Source organism: Dryas octopetala, chromosome 8 (genome assembly GCF_963921425.1).
Source record: "Dryas octopetala chromosome 8, drDryOcto1.1, whole genome shotgun sequence".
Lineage (NCBI taxonomy): Eukaryota > Viridiplantae > Streptophyta > Magnoliopsida > Rosales > Rosaceae > Dryas > Dryas octopetala.
In genome coordinates this window covers 10,682,665-10,701,395 of record NC_141373.1, presented here as the reverse complement: position 1 = coordinate 10,701,395, position 18,731 = coordinate 10,682,665, and the positions used below count along the sequence as shown (strand labels likewise).

General features: G+C 37.8%; 3 protein-coding genes across 3 annotated transcripts; 1 reads left to right on the top strand and 2 right to left on the bottom strand.

The window, feature by feature from the left end:
- Positions 1-1,592: 1,592 nt before the first annotated feature.
- Positions 1,593-3,951, top strand: LOC147277123 (amidophosphoribosyltransferase, chloroplastic-like). The gene has a single exon (XM_086255453.1). The coding sequence runs from the start codon at positions 1,721-1,723 to the stop codon at positions 3,479-3,481; it is 1,761 nt and encodes a 586-aa protein (XP_086111579.1). The 5' UTR covers positions 1,593-1,720; the 3' UTR covers positions 3,482-3,951.
- A 1,242-nt stretch (positions 3,952-5,193) lies between these two features.
- On the bottom strand, positions 5,194-11,144 carry LOC147277122 (FMN-linked oxidoreductases superfamily protein). Its single transcript, XM_086253545.1, has 10 exons — positions 10,704-11,144; positions 10,306-10,422; positions 9,962-10,198; positions 8,678-9,017; positions 8,335-8,591; positions 7,065-7,337; positions 6,519-6,800; positions 6,197-6,317; positions 5,742-5,911; positions 5,194-5,649 (listed from the first exon to the last, which is right to left on the bottom strand). The coding sequence occupies exons 1-10, from the start codon at positions 10,953-10,955 to the stop codon at positions 5,551-5,553; spliced, it is 2,148 nt and encodes a 715-aa protein (XP_086109671.1). The 5' UTR covers positions 10,956-11,144; the 3' UTR covers positions 5,194-5,550.
- Positions 11,145-12,915: 1,771 nt separating this feature from the next.
- Positions 12,916-17,724, bottom strand: LOC147277121 (Basic-leucine zipper (bZIP) transcription factor family protein). The gene is made up of 5 exons (XM_086254042.1): positions 17,456-17,724; positions 15,890-17,324; positions 15,646-15,778; positions 15,456-15,540; positions 12,916-13,528 (listed from the first exon to the last, which is right to left on the bottom strand). The coding sequence occupies exons 2-5, from the start codon at positions 17,173-17,175 to the stop codon at positions 13,269-13,271; spliced, it is 1,764 nt and encodes a 587-aa protein (XP_086110168.1). The 5' UTR covers positions 17,176-17,324; positions 17,456-17,724; the 3' UTR covers positions 12,916-13,268.
- Between the last annotated feature and the right edge of the window lie 1,007 nt (positions 17,725-18,731).

Sequence of the window (18,731 nt, the reverse complement as noted above, 5' to 3'; positions counted from 1 at the left end):
TTAATTATAAAACACAAAGTGTTGGACCGTATTACTTGAGTGTTTGAACGTCCAACGTTTCTTTTCTAAGGACGGTTTTACTTGAGTATACGTGGTTGTAATTGACCAACAATTTCAATCATATTTTTGACCGTTTAAGAATTTTTTTCTTTTTTAGACTTTTGTTTTTATTCAAAGAGAAAAGGGATCAAACTTGAGTGCAAGTAGGGCAATTTCACGATCCTTTCAACCGGACTACCCATCAAATGATTCTTCTTTGGACTTGTGTGTATTAGTTGCTTGTAGTTGTATATCAGCATTCTACAAGTAACATGCTAAAAAAAACTGTCTAAGTGACTATGTTCGTCGAGCGTTTAAATGCTCGACAATAAAACTTTGGAAGTGAACTGATTCATTTTTTTTTTTTTTTGGAATTATCATATTTTACCATAGTATTTATTGATTTGGTCTTAAAACAATGCATTCTAGAAAGAAAAAGAAAACTGAGTGCTTATGTTGACCTAAATATGCTTATCAAGTTCTACACAAAAAATAAGTAAATTACTAAAAAGTCTATTTTAGAGCCCTTTGTACAAAAAAAAAAAAAAATTCACTTAAAAAGTTAGAATGATAAATAGATTTAGTTTGTACAAATAAAGTCCACATTTTGTACAAATAAGTCCATGTGATGTTTTTTTCCATGGATTTAAAAAAAAAAAATTAAGCAAATTGTCATAGTAACAATGATTGATACTGTCAACCATCAGCAATTAATATAATATTTTTGTAATTTAAATAATTACTGTCACATAGTAATAATAATTGCCACTACCAAACAGTAGCAATTAACAATTAACTGCTACTACTGCCAATCAACTTATTCTTCTTCCAATATAATATAAAAAGCAAAAAGAAACCTTTTCTATTTTTTTTTTCTTTTGTGCGTGCGGCAAAGAGAATCTCTTTTTTTGCGTGCGACAATTTTAATTTCTTTATTCTTCCTCCTCCTTTTTCTTTTCTTTTTCTTTTCTTTCTCTTTTCTTTCTCTTTTCTTTCTTCTGTCCCTCACTTAGTTCTCAAAAAAAAAAAAAAAAAACTCAAACAGGACGTGGCGTTGATGGTGGTGGGGAGTACCTTGGCAGTTAGTGGCAGCGAAAAGGGAGGAATTGGAGCTTGGCTTCTAGGTACGAAGGGCAACTTGGCTTGGCAGGGAGCTTGGCAGCGAGGCAGCTGCGACGCGGGCAGGTGGAGTGGCACGACGAAGGACCGGCTTGGTACCGATTTTTTGCATCCGGGCCTAGTTGTTCATGGGGTTCTAGATCAAAAACCCAAAAAAAAAAAAAAAACACTTATCAAGGGAAGCACTTATAATACTTAGATAACCCTAAAAAGCACTTTGGTCTATTTCAGTCAAAATAAAAACAATATGCCAAATGGTTTTGGACTTTTGGTTATTTGAAAGCATTTGGCATTGCCAAAAGCCAAAAAGCACCCGCATGTCCTAATCATGCTCTTAAGTCTTAACTAAAATAGTGGCCAAAAAATGCTCTTAACTAAAATATCCAATAAGAATCTTAATTTGTTTGTGAGGCAGCTATCTCACCAAAGGGTGACGCAACTATTACTAATTCCTCCAAACTCCAAAAACCTAGAACAAACTGCTCTCTTCTGCTCCACCGCTCTCTGTTTCTTTGCTTTGCTCTTTTAGCCTCACTAAACAGAGCTTCTCTGCAACTCTCCCATGGCTGCCACCAAACCCTCTCATTTCTCCTCCTCTCTCTCCAGACCCACTCCTCTCCCTCGAACCCCACTCCAAACCCCTTCCTCTTTCTTCCCCAAAACCCTCCCTAAACCCTCTCAAAAAACCTCTCTTTCTCACTCCTCCGCCCTCTTACATACCCACAAAACCCCCTTCACCGTCCACTCTAAAAACCCAATTTCCGACATCTGCTCGGAAAACAGACAACTCCCACCAGGTGGCCGTTTGTTAGATTACGATGATGACGAAAAGCCCAGGGAGGAGTGCGGCGTTGTGGGTATATACGGCGACCCAGAAGCCTCTCGCCTCTGCTATTTGGCCCTCCATGCGCTTCAACATCGTGGCCAAGAAGGAGCTGGGATTGTCTGTGTTAAAGACGACGTGCTTCAATCGATTACTGGTGTGGGGCTCGTATCTGAGGTCTTCAATGAGACCAAGCTCGATCAGTTGCCCGGAGATTTGGCTATTGGGCATGTCCGGTACTCGACTGCAGGGTCCTCTATGCTGAAGAATGTCCAGCCATTTGTTGCAGGATACAGGTTTGGGTCTGTTGGGGTTGCCCACAATGGCAATTTGGTAAATTACCGTTCCCTTAGAGCGAAGCTTGAAGATAACGGGTCTATTTTCAATACCAGCTCTGATACTGAGGTTGTTCTTCACCTTATTGCAATTTCAAAGCATAGGCCTTTTCTTTTGAGGATTGTTGATGCTTGTGAGCAGGTTGAGGGGGCATACTCCATGGTTTTTGTGACCAAAGATAAGCTTGTTGCGGTTCGAGACCCGTATGGGTTTCGGCCTTTGGTGATGGGGAAGATGAACAATGGCGCTGTTGTGTTTGCCTCTGAAACTTGTGCACTTGACTTGATTGGAGCCACATATGAGAGAGAGGTGTCTCCTGGAGAAGTTGTTGTGGTAGATAAAGAGGGGGTTCAATCACTTTGCCTTATGGCTCATCCTCAGCCAAAGCAATGTATCTTTGAGCACATTTACTTTTCTATGCCGAATTCTGTGGTTTACGGGCGGTCAGTGTACGAATCCCGGCGTGCATTTGGTAAGATACTGGCCACTGTAGCCCCGGTTGATTGTGATGTTGTGATAGCAGTGCCTGATTCTGGTGTGGTGGCTGCACTTGGTTATGCTGAGAAAGCTGGTGTGGCTTTTCAGCAGGGTTTGATTAGGTCTCACTATGTTGGGAGGACCTTCATTGAGCCGTCACAGAAGATTAGGGACTTCGGCGTGAAGCTCAAGCTCTCCCCGGTCCGGGCTGTGTTGGAGGGGAAGAGGGTTGTGGTTGTGGATGACTCAATTGTGAGAGGGACCACATCTTCGAAAATCGTTAGGTTGTTGAAGGAGGCAGGTGCTAAGGAAGTTCACATGAGGATTGCAAGCCCTCCAATTATAGGTTCTTGTTATTATGGAGTGGACACACCAAGTTCTGAGGAGTTGATTTCAAATAGGATGAGTGTTGAGGAAATTAGGGACTTTATTGGATCAGATTCACTAGCTTTTCTGCCAATTGGTAAATTGAAGAATATGTTGGCCAGTCAAGCTCCTAATTTTTGCTATGCTTGCTTCACCGCAGAGTACCCTGTGGAGCCTAGAGAGATTAAAGTCAAACGGGTCGGTGATTTTTTGGATGATGGGTTGAATGGTAGTTTTGAGTCCATTGATGGTGGTTGGATTAATGCAAATCTGAATCAGAAAGAGGAGAAGGAGATGGATGAGGAGGGTAGTCTTCTCTAATAGTGAGTGGTTGATATGCCATTGCCTGCGATGCCTCCAGTTTATGGTATAGATGCTTTTTGTGATCAACAGAGCAGAATAGGGGATTCATTACAGTGAGTGACTGATGTCTTCAATGATCTAAATTATAGTTAAGTGCTTCCTTGAATTTTGGGTTCCAAAATCCAAGACTATTAGAGTCTTTTTGGGTGCCTTCTCAATTTTGCATCTGATAATTATTTGGTTTTTGTTTTCTTGATGATATACAATTGGTTGAGTTGTTGTACAAGCTTACATTTTTTTAATTCAGCTTTAACGTTACCAATTTCTAGTTAGTATCCTTCTAGTTGTCACTTTTGTTTATATTTATCTTCTGGTCCATGTATTAGCTGGTTGCTTAGGATGTTAGCCACTTGATTTGATTATGCAAGGTTGATTGCATACATGATGAAACAGTTTACATTGGAGGCGCACGCTTACCCCACACCACACTTAGTGGTGGTTTTGATTTTTTGATATTGTGGATTTGCTTGATTCACTATTATAAACACTGAAACTTTGAGTCTCAATCACTTTATAATCTAACTTGGCATGTCATTCAACTGATAGATATTACTAAATTAAATAAATCTCCTTGGCATCAAATTTTAAAATATTTATGGTTTTGTTGATGACGTTTCTTGATTGTAGTTCAGTATTGAAAACTCTAGAATGCAGCTCAAAAATTGCTTCATAGTGCATTTTAATTTTTTGTTCTCTGTTGTTAAAGATTTCAATTCAAAGCAAGAAAGGTTAGGGCTAGGTGAGTTGATTAATGGGATAAATAGAAAATATCATTTTCGTGTCTCTGATTATCTGGTTGGCTGAATTATTTCATTGAAATGGTCTTAGATGCTATGATCTATATATAATGATAAGAGTACCCATCAACACAAGCACACACTGAAAAAAGTGATGGAGTTTTCACCCCAAAAAAAAAGTGAGGCAGTTGGACTTTATGCTTATGCTATTATGTCCAATCAAAAAATTGGAATACCTTTTTTATGTTTTTTGTCCCTCTTGAAATTCTACACATCTATGGACTTACATGCAATGGGTTAATCTAGTTTTTGTTTGTGCAATGGTTCTACCACATATCTTATTAAACATGTATGAAATCAGGGTAACTCCCTAATTCTTATTATGGCATGATAATTATATCTCCAGGAACCACAAATTTGTAACGTGCTCAGTGAGCAAATTGACTTACAGACTCAATCGTATTAAGTTTCAGTAGTCATAGGCTTAGCAGAACTTGGCTTGATGAACGCTTTAATAGACATTAGACAGGCATTGAGATGATCCAAAAAAAAAAAAAAAGACGGAATTGAGGTTGAGACAATTTCCTCCCATTTTTGTATTCTAATATTACCAGTGGACAGGAATAACCGAATAAAGATTAAAGAGATGGTGGGAAGCCCTAAAAGAAAGGAGATTGGGCCACATGTCCATTGTTATCAAATTTTTTTGGGTAAATTATTAAGAAAATGAAAAAAAAAAAAAAAAATTCAGTCTTGCACTTATTGCTCACTGCAAACAAATTTTCTTTTTCTAAGAACTCCATCTTTGATCAGAGTGATAAATGAAAGAACAAGCGATTGTACACTGCATTTTATAGTAGATTCTTATCTTACAACTACCATAAAATAGTACCAATGAATGAAAAAAAAACACACTAACAGAAACATCAAATCTATAACGATCGATGCTGCAGTAAAAGCCAATAGCATTTAACCTTGAAAAACAGTTGTATGCCACTTCTTTATAATAACATAACAATGTGTTTTGTTTTCTTTAATAAAGAATAATAGCATAACAATTAGCATTTTAATCGAACAACTTAAAAATTCAAGGGCCAGAAATTGGCATCTAGCCAAATTTAACATATGAACTGCCGGCTTGCATTTTTCCAATCATTAACGTCATTAGAATTATTGTTGAGAGCATTTAGCATATATGCCATCACCCAAGGGACAATTAAGTTAAATGAGGCATGAGGCAAGTAGACAAATTTTGAGCAGCGGGAAATTATCCGGTTCATCCATGCAGAATCAGCCATTTTCTGCTCGATCGTAAGAATTGGATTTATGCTTTGGTGAAAATGTAAAACCATCTGGAACCTTGCCAAGCAACATCTCAGAGATCCTAACCTGCAAAAGCAAGAAGAAATGTATTCAAACTACATTGCTTAGTAGGTCGGTTCAGTGGATTTGATCATCTGAAAGAGAGGGCAAGGCCATACCCAGTCCGCAGCAGAATCAGAGGCCATTAGCGTCTCAAGGTCGTCACGACCAAAATAGGAGGGGGGGCGCCAGCTCAGTCGTTGAGGGATTACATCTAGCAGACCAACTGGCACATATCTACAAGTGTAGCTAAGCCATTCTAACAGAAATCGCCTAGTTGTCTCTACACCTGGGACATAAGACAGAATAAAAGACCATGAAAAACAGAACAAGGATAAACACAGATGATGGAATAGGTACGCCATATATTGGCTGCTGAAAAGAAAGTAGCAACCAACATAGAGTTGGGTAAGAGTTCAGCTAAAGACCATATAATTTTATAAAAGCAGCCAAACATCCTAAAAGGGCATAGTTGTTATATAAAATCACATATAAAATAAAGATTAAAAAGGTCAACTAAATTAATTTACACCTAGTATATTAAAAAAAAAAAAAAAAAACTAATAATACAAACCTTTTGTGTCAGATCCCCAGTGTTCAAGGCCAAAACGTACGTAATCCTTTAAAATATTAAATCGCTCCCCAGAACTGATGTCCCAGTGCCTCTGCTCCTTTATTTCAGTAAAAATCCAAGGCTGCAAATCACAGGAAGGTTAGTAGTAGTACTCGCAGGTTTCAAACTGGGTTGAGAAAAAAACCTAAAGCTCACAATGGTGCATGTGCACGAAACACACAAAATGTAAAGATATAAATTTCAGGAGTCTACTACAATGAATAAAACTAGATAGAAAAATAAACAAATTGCAATGGGACAAGTCAAACTGCAAAACACATACCTTAATTAGTGCTCCTCGAGCAATCATACATGACGAAAGCTCAGGGCATTCAGCCTGGTGCTTGCTCCAATCTAAATATGAAAATACATCTCCATTTCCAAGGACTTGCAAATCATCAGGGGCCTTTCTGGCGCACTGGTATACGTATTCCCAATCGGCAAGCTTGCTGTAGCGTTGCTGTCGTGATCGACCATGTATTGTTACTGCACTGGCTCCCCAGTTACCCATGTCTGCAATAAGTGAATCAATGCGATTTTTCCCCTCAAAATAGGCTGTCCGGACCTAGAGCAACAAGAAAGTAGCAGCATAACACTTCTTGGACAAAATTTAAAGACTGGAAGTTTGCATAAGAAATTAAGCAGAAAAGAAAAATAAAGGTAGCAATTCCAAAGGAAGCAATGAATGCATTGAACATCACATGCATCATCATTTTGGAACCAAGCAATTAAACAAAAATGTGACATTCTTCAGTTTAAACTTGCTATCTCGAAACTGATGCAGACCGTTTTGTTCACAATTGTATAGAGCTGGCATAAAATTTAGTACCTTCATAGTTATAGGATTGTCCACTGTACCAGAAGCTGCTTGTACAATGCCTTTCATCCGCATTGGTTTTGTAAGGAGAGCTGAGCCAGCACCCTTGTTCACAACAATATCTATTGGGCACCCCATATTTATATCAATAAAGTCCACCGTACACTCCCGTTCTATAAGCTCAACAGTGCGTGCCACAGTGTCTGGATATGCTCCACATATCTGAACACCAAACAAATCCTCTGATGAATGTCGCCTCAGCAGTGCCCATTCCGATGCTTGCCCCTATTCCCATATGAAAATTGCACTTAGAAAAATTGACACTGAATGGCAGATTATGTAACATATACAATACAAATTACACAACCAGGAAAAAAAATTGTGAATGAAAAAAGGAATATATGAAACGAAGAAAAATGATTAGCCCCAGCTCCACTTAAATGTGAATAAGAACACTTTCATCCCCCAGCAAATTAAAGAGAAACCACTGCTAATCCTGACACTGTACCATGCTAATAATGAATGCAATGCCTATGTGTTGTGGCATACATTGCAACTGCAGAGATAAAGCCATTACTTTTCTTAGCAGGTCACGGGGAAGATGAAAAGGCATGCTTTCCGGTGCACACTTAAGAATTATATACCAAAGGATGCTAATACCCATCTAAGGGAAGTTCAATTTTATGAAGTATTAGTTTCATTAGCCACATTTTTAAGCGTAAAACTCCATAAACCCCACACAAAAGATTTAATTTGTTTTGGGAATGACGTAAAGTACTACCAAGTCCAGGGACTTTTATTTCACATCAAAGGATGTGTGTTCCATATTTCCTCAAAAAAAGAAAAGCCATACACAGATTTTTAGTTGCAGGACGTCGCAATCCACGTGGATCATCATGGGCTGTTGATCACATTTATCACACAGTGAAGTCAATGAGATCAACAGCATTAAGTGGCATTGCACTAATTTTAATAAGGTCAGCTTATAAAATCTCTACTGTTATAAAAAGTGGTTAACACAAAATAGCTACATTTTTAAAAGATAAAAGAAAATGAGAAGTTAGGTAAGAAAAAATCCAGCATTTTTTACTGCCCACCAGATGCACTTATGAAATAGTAAAATAACATTTCAATAAAAGAATTGCAGTTTCTTCCTTAAAAAAACATTAAATTACAATTTTATTTTGGTGCATGCACAGTAGAAAAGCCATTGATACGCGTGGGAGCGCACGTCAAGAGGCTAGTAATAATAATGCTCAGCTGGAAAAAGTATAGAACAAACCTGCAAAAGATTCGTACACATTGCCATTTCACCACATGTTATATCTGCCCCTAAAAATTTGCAAACCCTTCGGAATGGAAGATTTCCAACAGTGGTCAGAGGTGCAAGGTACAACTTTTCTCTAAAATCAATAAGCTTCTTTTCACGCGGGTGTGTTTTTAGGCTTCTATCATTCTCTGGGAATACAATATTAGAAGTAGCTTGTGGCTCAGGTTGTGTGCAGCTTTGCCCAACAACTTTTCCTGTAGCACTCGCGCCTGTTGCAGTATAATCAACTTACACTCAATGCCTCCAACTATTTGGACAAAAGAAAACAAAGTAAAGAAAAAAGAAGGGACAAAACCTCCATCATCTGCTTCACCAGAGCAAACCTTCTCTTCAATTACAGATTTCGGCTTCTTCGAAGGCCGAGATTCATCAGATGGAAATGTTTCATCAACAACAACCTCGACTCCTATTTCGGCAGACAATTCAATTTTATTATCTGTGTTACCGGGAACTTCAGTACCGCCATTTCCATCAGTAACAATCTCTTCTCCTATTTCGGCAGACAATTCCATTTTATTATCTGTGTTACTGGGAACTTCAGTACAGCCATTTCCATCAGTAACATGGCAATTATTTGAAGCAACCTGATCATCCTCCTTAGCTTCTAATATCTTTGTTTTTGAATTGGCATTCCCCTGCAACGCAATAGCAGTAGTTATGAAATAGTGATACCAAGTGGAACTCACAAAATGATGCATTTACCAAACACAAATTCAAAGTCAGCATAACTAATCTTTAAGACAAGAAAGAACCATGAATATTATAAGACATTTACAAGTGTGGAGCCCAACTATGACTTATTCGTAATCTTCGGATTTCATTATCCTTTAGCAGTAGCCAAAGCCCAGTGCGGAACTTGAACCAAATTAATGAGATGAGATGGAGGCAGTTTGCAACAAAGCACACATCCAATAGATATTTAATCAGTTGATCATTTCAATAAAAAGTGTACAATTCCTGTGTCTTAAAGCATTTAAGAAATGCATCTATTTGAAACCTTCATATTAACTTATCAAGGAAATATAGATGCATAAATGCAAATTTAATTTTTTTTTCGTGCTTAATGATCCAATATCCATGATTCGGCATTTTCAAGCACTCACTAGACCTCCCCCACACTTCCAATAGATATTTAATCAGTTGATCATTTTTTTAAAAAAAAAAGTGTACAATTCCTGTGTCTGCATTTAAGCAATGCATCTATTTGAAACCTTCATATTAACTTATCAAGGACATATAGATGCATAAATGCAAATTTCATTTTTTTTCATGCTTGATGATCTAATATCCATGATTCGGCATTTTCAAGCACTCACTTGATGATTTAATATCCATGATATCAAATACAAATACACATTCTCTCTTTTTGGTATGGTACAAGATACCAACTAATGTAAAATACCATGATAACAAAATCGAACCACAACCGACAGATCTTATCTTAGAAATAATTCAAAGTGCATTAACAAGGGAGTGGAAACAGTTCCTAGTAGCACAATCTGCACAAGCATGCATATACACGCACAGGCACACAAACAGAGAAAGGGATTCTTAATAGGAGGGTTTTGTCTGTCAATACCAGGAGACCAAGAGCCTTGAGTTTGGCATCTGCCTTGGGGAACTTCATTTTATTTTTCCACAAAAGCTTTTGAACATCTTTGGTTAATCCATTTGTCTCAGAGCTTCTCCTGTGAGCACTCACACCTTCACCAGCAACACCATCTTTATGCGTACCCAAGAACCTACACGACAACCCATATGGGCACGGCTCTTGGGCAGTCACAAAAGGACACTCTCCCTCTATATCCTCAGGTTTCTGAAGTCAAAAACATCAAATGCCTCATATGGGTCAGGTCAATCCACATAACATTTAACAAGAAACCCAACAACTCAAATACTAAACAAGCATTCAATTTCAAATACCTCAGCCTTATAGGCTTCTATGTCATGGCTGAAGCGGCAATTATCCTTGTACGGACACGAACTAGCATCTCCTCTCTTTGCAACCTCCGGGCAGAGACCTGCATTCGACTTCTGTGCCTGCAATGTTGAAGAAAGAAACTCCTCAAACTTGTCTTAAGCTCAGCTAATAAGTAATAACACAAATTTTCATCATTTTCATTGTTTAACCAAGAATTTAATCGCATATAGACCAAAACCAGGGATTAGCATACACAAGTGAATATTATCTGCTACCAGCTGAAACCAAATAAAGCCTCTAACCCCTTTTTCTTTCATTCATGAGTTTCAGTTTAAAAAAATAAAGAAAAAATGACCAAATGGGCATTTCCTATTCATTCTATAATAATCCAAACCCCAACCTCTCGGCGTTCACGTTTGAGCTGCCGCTTGGACTTCTTCTCCTTCACTACGTTCGACTGGGCGGCAGGCTTTTCCTCCTTGCCCTCCGAAACGGCGTCGTTCTGGTTGTTGTTGTTAGAACAAGGTCTTTGAGGTGGAGGGCGAAGGAACTGTTTCTTCACCGGAGCGATGGACTTGGCTACCAGCTCCTCTGGAGTTTTCCCAGCCCACCCGTTTGAGACCTCGGGGACCGGGGCGGGTGACTCGTCCATGACTGGCCGAGTTGACTCGTGCTGACTCGGAGGTTTATTGTGGCTTCTTATTGGCGCATTGGGTATATACTATACACCGGTGCTGAGGCCTCGGACTCGGTCACTCGGAGAGTGAGAGTAGTAGGGTTTTGTAGTGTGTATAAGGAGGAGAAGAGCTGAAACGACGTTGCTCGACCAATGCAAGTGCAAGAGAATCATAGGCATCAGCAACTTGCCGACCCGGCCCGGTCCGGCTGTAAACCGACTCAGGTGCAGACTATTCAGGCTTTTTATTGGGCTGGTCCAATTATGCTTATTTCACGATTTTTATATGGAAAATGCTTATTCAGCGCATCAGATATACTATCACTTAGTAATATAAGTGGATGTTATTAATATTAGGGAGACTTAGAATACAGTCCATTTTATAAATCTTTCTTAAACTAAAACCGATAGTGATATAGGGTTTTTAATTAAATTCTTTTATTTTTATTCTTCTTTGACGACTTTATGTTAGATTTTAACTCCAAAATTTTGGGCTACAAAGCCCTCTCTACACCCTAGGAGGGGAAATACCCTTTAAATAGAGGGAAATACCATTCAAATCGGGGAAAGACTTTATTATGAATTAAACAGATTTTCTTATAAATTAAAATGACTTTATTATAAATTAAAAGGTTTTTCTTATAAATTATTATTAATTAAAAGAATTTTTTTATAAATTTTAAAATACTTCTGGTCCATCTAAAAACTGTTTTTCTAAAGGACTTAAGTCTAATTATCTCTTAATACTATACTCGACAAATATAAATACATTGTCCAATAATATACTTATATGTTGGATTGGTTATACCACATAAGAGTATATCAGTTATACCCAATAATTTTTCGTTTTGAGGGCCTTCTCATCCTTATTTTATGATGTAAACTAATAAACTTATAACATGTGTTAATATCTTGAAAAAAACAATAACAATCACTGAATTATAAGATAAGCTTATTTAAAAGGAATGACACGTGTTATAAGATTATTAGTACTGAGGATGAGAACATTCTCAAAACTAAGGACGAAGTATTTCCCAAATCAATCTGAGTCCACGTTATAAATTAACGTTCGAAAGTTCAGTGTAACTGTTGGTTAGTTTACAAGCATGTATGGTTGTATTTGTCCAACAGTAACCACTCACTCACCGTTACAATCTACACAATTGAAAGTGGACCGGCCATTATTGTTTTTGAGCATCTCCCTGTATTTGTCCATCTATTTTTCTGTTTGTTCTTAAAAAAAATACCTTTATATTAATGTCTAGTTTTAACTAATATAAATCTACAAGACTAAAAATTTCAGGCTCGTAAAGATGTTTGAATTAGATTGTATATTCTCTTTTGTGAGGAGATGAACATTGTGTACTCACTTACTCAAGACTCAAAATCACATGGAGTGGAAAATAAGATTGGAAAATACTTTACTCCCACTACTCCCACTGTCCCACATAGGAAAGAAATATAAGGAGATTAAAATGTGTTTCTTAAACATTTGTTTCATAATATATATATTTTGTTTTGTTTTTTTTGTTACATTTGAGGAATCGAACCCTAAACCTATCTGAGAGAAATTCCAGAGTAACAATGGACTTTGGGATCCACTTTGACCAATCTTAATCCTAACCAATTTACCAACCCTCACTCACCACTAAAGAGTTTAGCATATTGTAGAAAAGGAGTAATTCTTCCCATCTACAACTTTGGCAGGCCTTCACAGCTCTCCTATATTGGGAGTTCTATGAGCAATAATAGTCCCAAAAGGCGGATACCATCAGTAACATCATATAGAGCAAGACTACATATGCTCCACACAGTCGATAATGTCCTCCATAATTAGCAATAGGTCCAAAAAAAAACAATAAGCCCATAACAATGCCAAGATGAGGGCAGGATTTGTTTAATAGGAAGACAAAGGTTGATTAAAAAAAGGGAGAGAAACATCAAACTATGAATATATCATCAATATTGCGTCCATTCTTTACTGAAAGAAACAAAAGAAGAGTTGTAACTCTTCTCATTTCATACATAATAAATCAAGCCTAAAGAATGTTAAATTTCCAGTATCTACCAGAATTAAATAGAAATATAAAACATAAATAATATAACTTGTATATGACCCCATACCAAAGTCCGAGCTGGACAAGCAATGCAGGTTGAACTTATGATCACCACACACCTTAAAGACTTGTTGGAGACACAACTAATGAATGAATGCACTGAAAATAAAACTGCATAGTAAAGCCAGAAATTGATAAGATTAAAAGCTATTCAACAACCATCCTTCACAACTTATTGATTCGACTCGGGCTTTGAGGTTGAGCTGCCATTCTGCTGCAATTGCTGAGATGCCTGTTGCTGCTGCTGCTGCTGCTGTTGTTGCTGCTGTTGATGGATGTTGAATTGACTCTGAGGCTGCTGCTGCTGCTGCTGCTGCTGTTGCAGCTGGAACATCTGGGGAACCATGCACTTAGAAGGACGAGAGTCTCCATTCAGATCTGTTGTAGCAAGCTTCAAACGTTGCACCTCCGCAGTCAAGGCTTCATTTAGAGCTGTCATATTCAACAAGCAGTACATTAATGCAAGCACTCTACAATTGCAGCATAACAGTGCAAGAACTACTAAAATAAAGCGTCCATGCAGGGGGTAGAGTAATGGCGAGGGTGGATTAGAATTAAATTTAAAGCATAAAAAATAAGCATTATGAGATGAAAATGAGCAGCACTTCTTTCAAGATAAGTTAAACCCTAAACTCAACAGGATTGTTTGTAGACAGCTTTGCACATAGGAAAGCAAACATCAGTTACTTGACATTAAGCAAAATCAAGAGGTAGAAGCCTAGAGATAAATATAAGGAAACAACTGCAAGTAATCATCTTGAAGGTAGAGCCGGTAAAAATTAAAAGGTTGCGGGAATTGTGTGATATATATATATATATGTGTGTGTGTGTGTGTGTGTGTGTGTGTGTGTGATTGGTATTTAAAACACTATGTGGACTTTGGTAATCAACCAATCCAGTTCCTTGGCGCAAGTTATCCACATTTATTGCTTAACCCTCAACCTTACAGATAAGCAGCAGTTTCCTTCAGTTTTAAACCTATTCACCTCCTCCACTGCTTCTAGACAAATCAGGTAACTAAAGAAGGTTAGATCATGATTTCCCTCACATTTAAAGGACATTGCCAGCACATTGGAAGATCTCAATTTTAAGACTCCCGTTCATATCTTGAAAATTCAAATATCCAACACTCTGTGTGTGTGTGTGTGTGTGTGTGAGATTTCAAAGATGCACATTATGAGGTTTTAAGATTTTAAAATTTCATAATGTGCATCATTGAGGCAACCAGTGCCATTCAGACTACTAGCAATCCTCATTTCTTTTCTTTTTTTTAGAATTCAGACGTTTGCATTACAATGCAAAGTACCATCTTCTGTTTCACGATTATGTGAACATGGTAAGATTAGTAAACCTCTTTTGACAGTCTTTCTACAAGTAGAGAAAAGGGGAAGGAGTTTCAAAGGGCCTGATTCAATTTGGAAAACCAAATTCAAATTGCCAGCAGTTAGTCTCAAGACTACACCAATGCCTTCCCTCAGAATCTTCACTGTAAAAATTTTATCTGGACCATACCAAACTATCAACATGTCTTCATGTTTTATCCCACACCTCAAAAATGCTCTAACTGAAATTCTTCAGTCCTACATATGCCTCATCTTGAGCAAAATAGTCCAACTCCCTATTCCATTAGGTCTTAGCACTCAAGACCATGCTGCTTTAATTATTTTCTCACCTTCTCAGAAATGAATTTCTTTTCTTTCTGGGCATTTTCAATCAGATCTTGTTTTAATAATAAATTTTATTTCCTTTTTCATTTTGAGATCTTTTATTTACTAAGTGCCTTTGACATAGATGATAAGAGAACGCTGACTAATGCAACTAATTCACAAGTTTTCTCTAAACAAGAAATCTACGTCCCAGACATTTCTATATCAGCAAAACTTAGGATTGAATCATGAAAATTTAGAATAAGGTTGAAGAGCAGATATGTGCAGAGATTTTTTACCATCAATAAGATTACCCTTTGCAACCCAGAAGTTTGTTTTATCAAGCAAAGAAAAATCCACACTAATTATTTGAACTTATCTGTAAACCTCCCAAATAGTGGATGCCAACGGCTTCTTTGGGATAATTACAAAGAAGTGCCCGTGAACAAACTAAGGTATAATTTATGTCGCTAATATTGCGTGTGGAAAAGGGCAGGGTGAATTAATTAGAGAAGTAAACAACATATTCACCAAGAATACATATGTTGAAGGCCAAATTTAACTATCAGTATGATTTAAAGATACAAATTTGATTATTAATCAAACAAAAATGATTGTGAATATGTTATAAATATTCATGCATGCTTTCTAAGCAAGAACTTAATATCCTAGTCTGTGGGCACCATAAAATCTAATGCACTGTTGAAACATACCATCTCTGAGTTGGGCCTGTTGTTCCATAGCTTGAAGGCGAAACTTCAACTCATTATTCTGGTTAGAAAGACCAACAGAATCTCTCTGCGTATACAAAAAAAAAAAAAAAATTAAGACAAAACCAACATATCCAAAGAATTAGAAAATCATGGCAAAAGGAAGCATAACCACCACAGTTCAAATCCCCACCTGTAATAGCGTAAGCTGTGCAGACAATGTGGTTGCTTCTGTCTGTAGAGTCTGAACCTTGTGTTCCAACTCTGAAATGTAGCGCATCTTCCGTTCTTTGGAACGGGCAGCTGATTGACGATTCGCCAAAATCCTATAATTAAAGAACCACTGAGATTAATTACACATTGATGAAATGTTAGTGATACTTGGGTAATTTATTCTGTTGACCATGGTGAAGCATCAGAACACAAAGATGCAATACCTTTTTGCGCGCTTCGGATCAGTCAATGCAATCTCTGAAAGTTTTTCATTAGCCATAATTTTCTTCAGTTCAGCCCCACTGAACTCACCATTTCCAAACTCCAAGCTAAAGGCATTTGAATTCGCATCAATTGAATTGCTGGGTGAATGTCCTGGGCGAGTTCCTGGTGAAGGTGGCAGTTTAGGTGACTCATCACCAAATTGCAACTTACCCATAAAACTATCCATGGATACACTTCTGTAGTGTCGGGTGGTTGGTGCAATATCTCCTGCTGCACTCCTTTTGATCCCCTCCCTCTTCTCATTCAAAGAATTCAGTCCTGGTCTCTGCATACTGCCTCCACTTTCATTGACACTGCTTTCCGCTTCATTATCACTGCTGTCACCTCCATTTGTCTTAGTCCCACTTGCTCTACTATCCAAATCCTCACGATTCTCATTGCCATTCTTGTCATCAGTCCCCGAAGAGTTCAACATATCTATACTATCCAAATTCATATACGCAGAAAACAAATCATCCACTACTTCCCCTTCAGACTTCCTCTCACCCATTCCTTCCGCATTGTTATCACCACCTCTCTCCCAACTAGATTCTTTCTTAACCAACTGAGCTGGCTTAACCAGCCTTGAATTTTCTGTACCAGGCATTGAGAGTTCCAAACCACCTGAACCCCTCATCGGAGCAATGGGTGGTAAAGATTGTTGCATCATAGTAGAGAACCCAAATGGGATATCACTATTAGAGCGCCTATGAGCTTTACGAGGGGGCAAAGCCTCGCCAACCCTTGAATAATTACCCTTGGTAAAAGGTGAGGGTGGTAACAAGGAATGTGAACTCCCATCCCGATCCTCCATAGACACATCGGCTGATACTGCATCGGACATGGATGCTGACGGGGACTCGCGAAAGGGAGATGGGCTTAATGGGGGCAACGAATCAAGGGAAAAGAAGGCTGGCTGAGACAAGGATCGGGAATGTGAGGGTCCTGGGCTAAAATTCTGTGAACCCATTTGCTGGTTCACCGGCCGGGACACCGGGATCTGAGAATAAGGTGAAAGGGGTGGGATGTGGTTTGGGTGTGAGGGTGGTATCCCAACTCTTTTGCTACTATCCCCACCACTAAAGCTTTGTGCAAAATGGCGTGAACGAATTTGTGAAGGGTTGAATTGGGGTATGTTCAGTTGGTCCATAGATAAAGGCTGTTTCAAGATTGATGATGAAGATGTTCCAAAAGATGATTGAAGCCTTTGCATCATATCACTGTTAGCTTCTTCAGTGTCACCCATTTTCACTTCAAACAAAACCAATAACAATTATATATTCTTTAAAAACTCTCAACTTTAATCAACACCCACCTCACAAAAGCTTTCAATACCACAATTAAAGTTCAACCCACTTCACTTCCACCCAAAACTCAAACAACAAACCCAAAAATCTGCACGACCAAAAGAAAACAAAGCAAACCAGAAAGAAAAAAAATGAATTTCTGATCAAAAACAAAAAAAAATTACAATTCTTTGAACAAAACCCATGATTTTCTTCAGCACAAAAACTTAAAAAGTGTACCTTGCAACCAGTTATCATCTCGAGCAAAGCAGCAGCAATGGCTGAGAAGCGCAAGTTAGCAAGTGCGGCACACGGTGTGGCTCTCAAAAATCTACGCCACAAATGGCGGAAGCTCTCTATTTTTTTGTGGCGGAAATGCCGAAGGAAAGTGGCGTATTTCTTCTCTCTCACTCCTCTCTGTCTTTGTCTCTCTCTCTCTCTCTCTAAAACGTCGCGCTTTGTTTTTGTGCCTGTGAACGAAGACGAAAGCAAACAAAGACAAAGCGAGTAAAGAAGGCAAGGCAGGCACTACTAATATTACACGGATTTCATGTCCACTTCAAACTACTACTACGCGTGAATTTAATAACAATTTTCATTTCATTTCCGGGACGGAATTTGCATTTTGGGTGAATTTCAATTTCATTCCGACTTCATTTGACTCGCTCCTATGTCTACGCAGCTTATGTAGCAAGGGATTTCTCGACATAAAATAACCTTTTCAATTATTTTAATCTGCCAAATTGGAAATATATGCTTTGCCTCACGTGCGTTTAAACGCGTAAAAGGCACCTCCCATGTAGATTAGGAACGGTTTTGACCAATTTACGACGGTGGTGTGCAAATAAAGAGAAAAAATGAAGTGGCATTTTTTTTTGTAAATTTAAGACAAATATTGATGAGGAAGTTATCTGGATTATTATGGTAAGAAAAGATCATTCTTTTCGATTATTATGGCAATTCTATCAAATTCTTATCCAAATCCAATTTTCTTGCAAATTATAGTTAAAGCAAATGGTCCATAGGTGATGTATGTAATATAGACCACATTTTCTGCCACATTAAATGAACATCTTACACATTATATGACAATCGAAATGTTAATAATTATGAAAAATAATAGATAACTATGATAATTGATATTGATACAAATTCTTTAATTGTTTTATTAGTTTGGAACTTTGGATTTTATGAGTGCTCTTTTGATATTTTTGTTCTCTTTTGTATTACCTATACAATTCAATTGTGTTAAAAGCTGGTTAGGTTCACGATCTAGAACTTTTGTTTGCCCTAACCCTTGTGAAACGATAGAAAGAATTTTAGGCCACACAAAGGATGCCAAATATTTTCTATCACCTTTAAAACCTACCATCTTCTCTTGTTAATACTATATGTGATTCATATTTATAATAAAGGCTCGTTAACTATGAATGATATACCACTAATTTTATTATCTAGAATGAAAAATACTTGTGTTATTACGTTTCATGACAAAAAGTAACGTCAAAGGTTCCGT

Bases quoted from the DNA above. Each gene is read 5' to 3' on its own strand.
- LOC147277121 (XM_086254042.1), bottom strand. From the start codon at position 17,175: ATGGGTGACACTGAAGAAGCTAACAGTGATATGATGCAAAGGCTTCAA. The intron at 15,779-15,889 runs GTATTGCATCTT...CTTTAATTATAG, and splicing joins GATCCGAAGCGCGCAAAAAG to GATTTTGGCGAATCGTCAAT. The intron at 13,529-15,455 runs GTATGTTTCAAC...TGAATATGACAG, and splicing joins ACAGGCCCAACTCAGAGATG to CTCTAAATGAAGCCTTGACT.
- LOC147277122 (XM_086253545.1), bottom strand. From the start codon at position 10,955: ATGGACGAGTCACCCGCCCCGGTCCCCGAGGTCTCAAACGGGTGGGCT. The intron at 9,018-9,961 runs GTATTGACAGAC...ATTGCGTTGCAG, and splicing joins TCAAGGCTCTTGGTCTCCTG to GGGAATGCCAATTCAAAAAC. The intron at 5,912-6,196 runs GTTTGTATTATT...CTTATGTCCCAG, and splicing joins CTGGGGATCTGACACAAAAG to GTGTAGAGACAACTAGGCGA.
- LOC147277123 (XM_086255453.1), top strand. From the start codon at position 1,721: ATGGCTGCCACCAAACCCTCTCATTTCTCCTCCTCTCTCTCCAGACCC.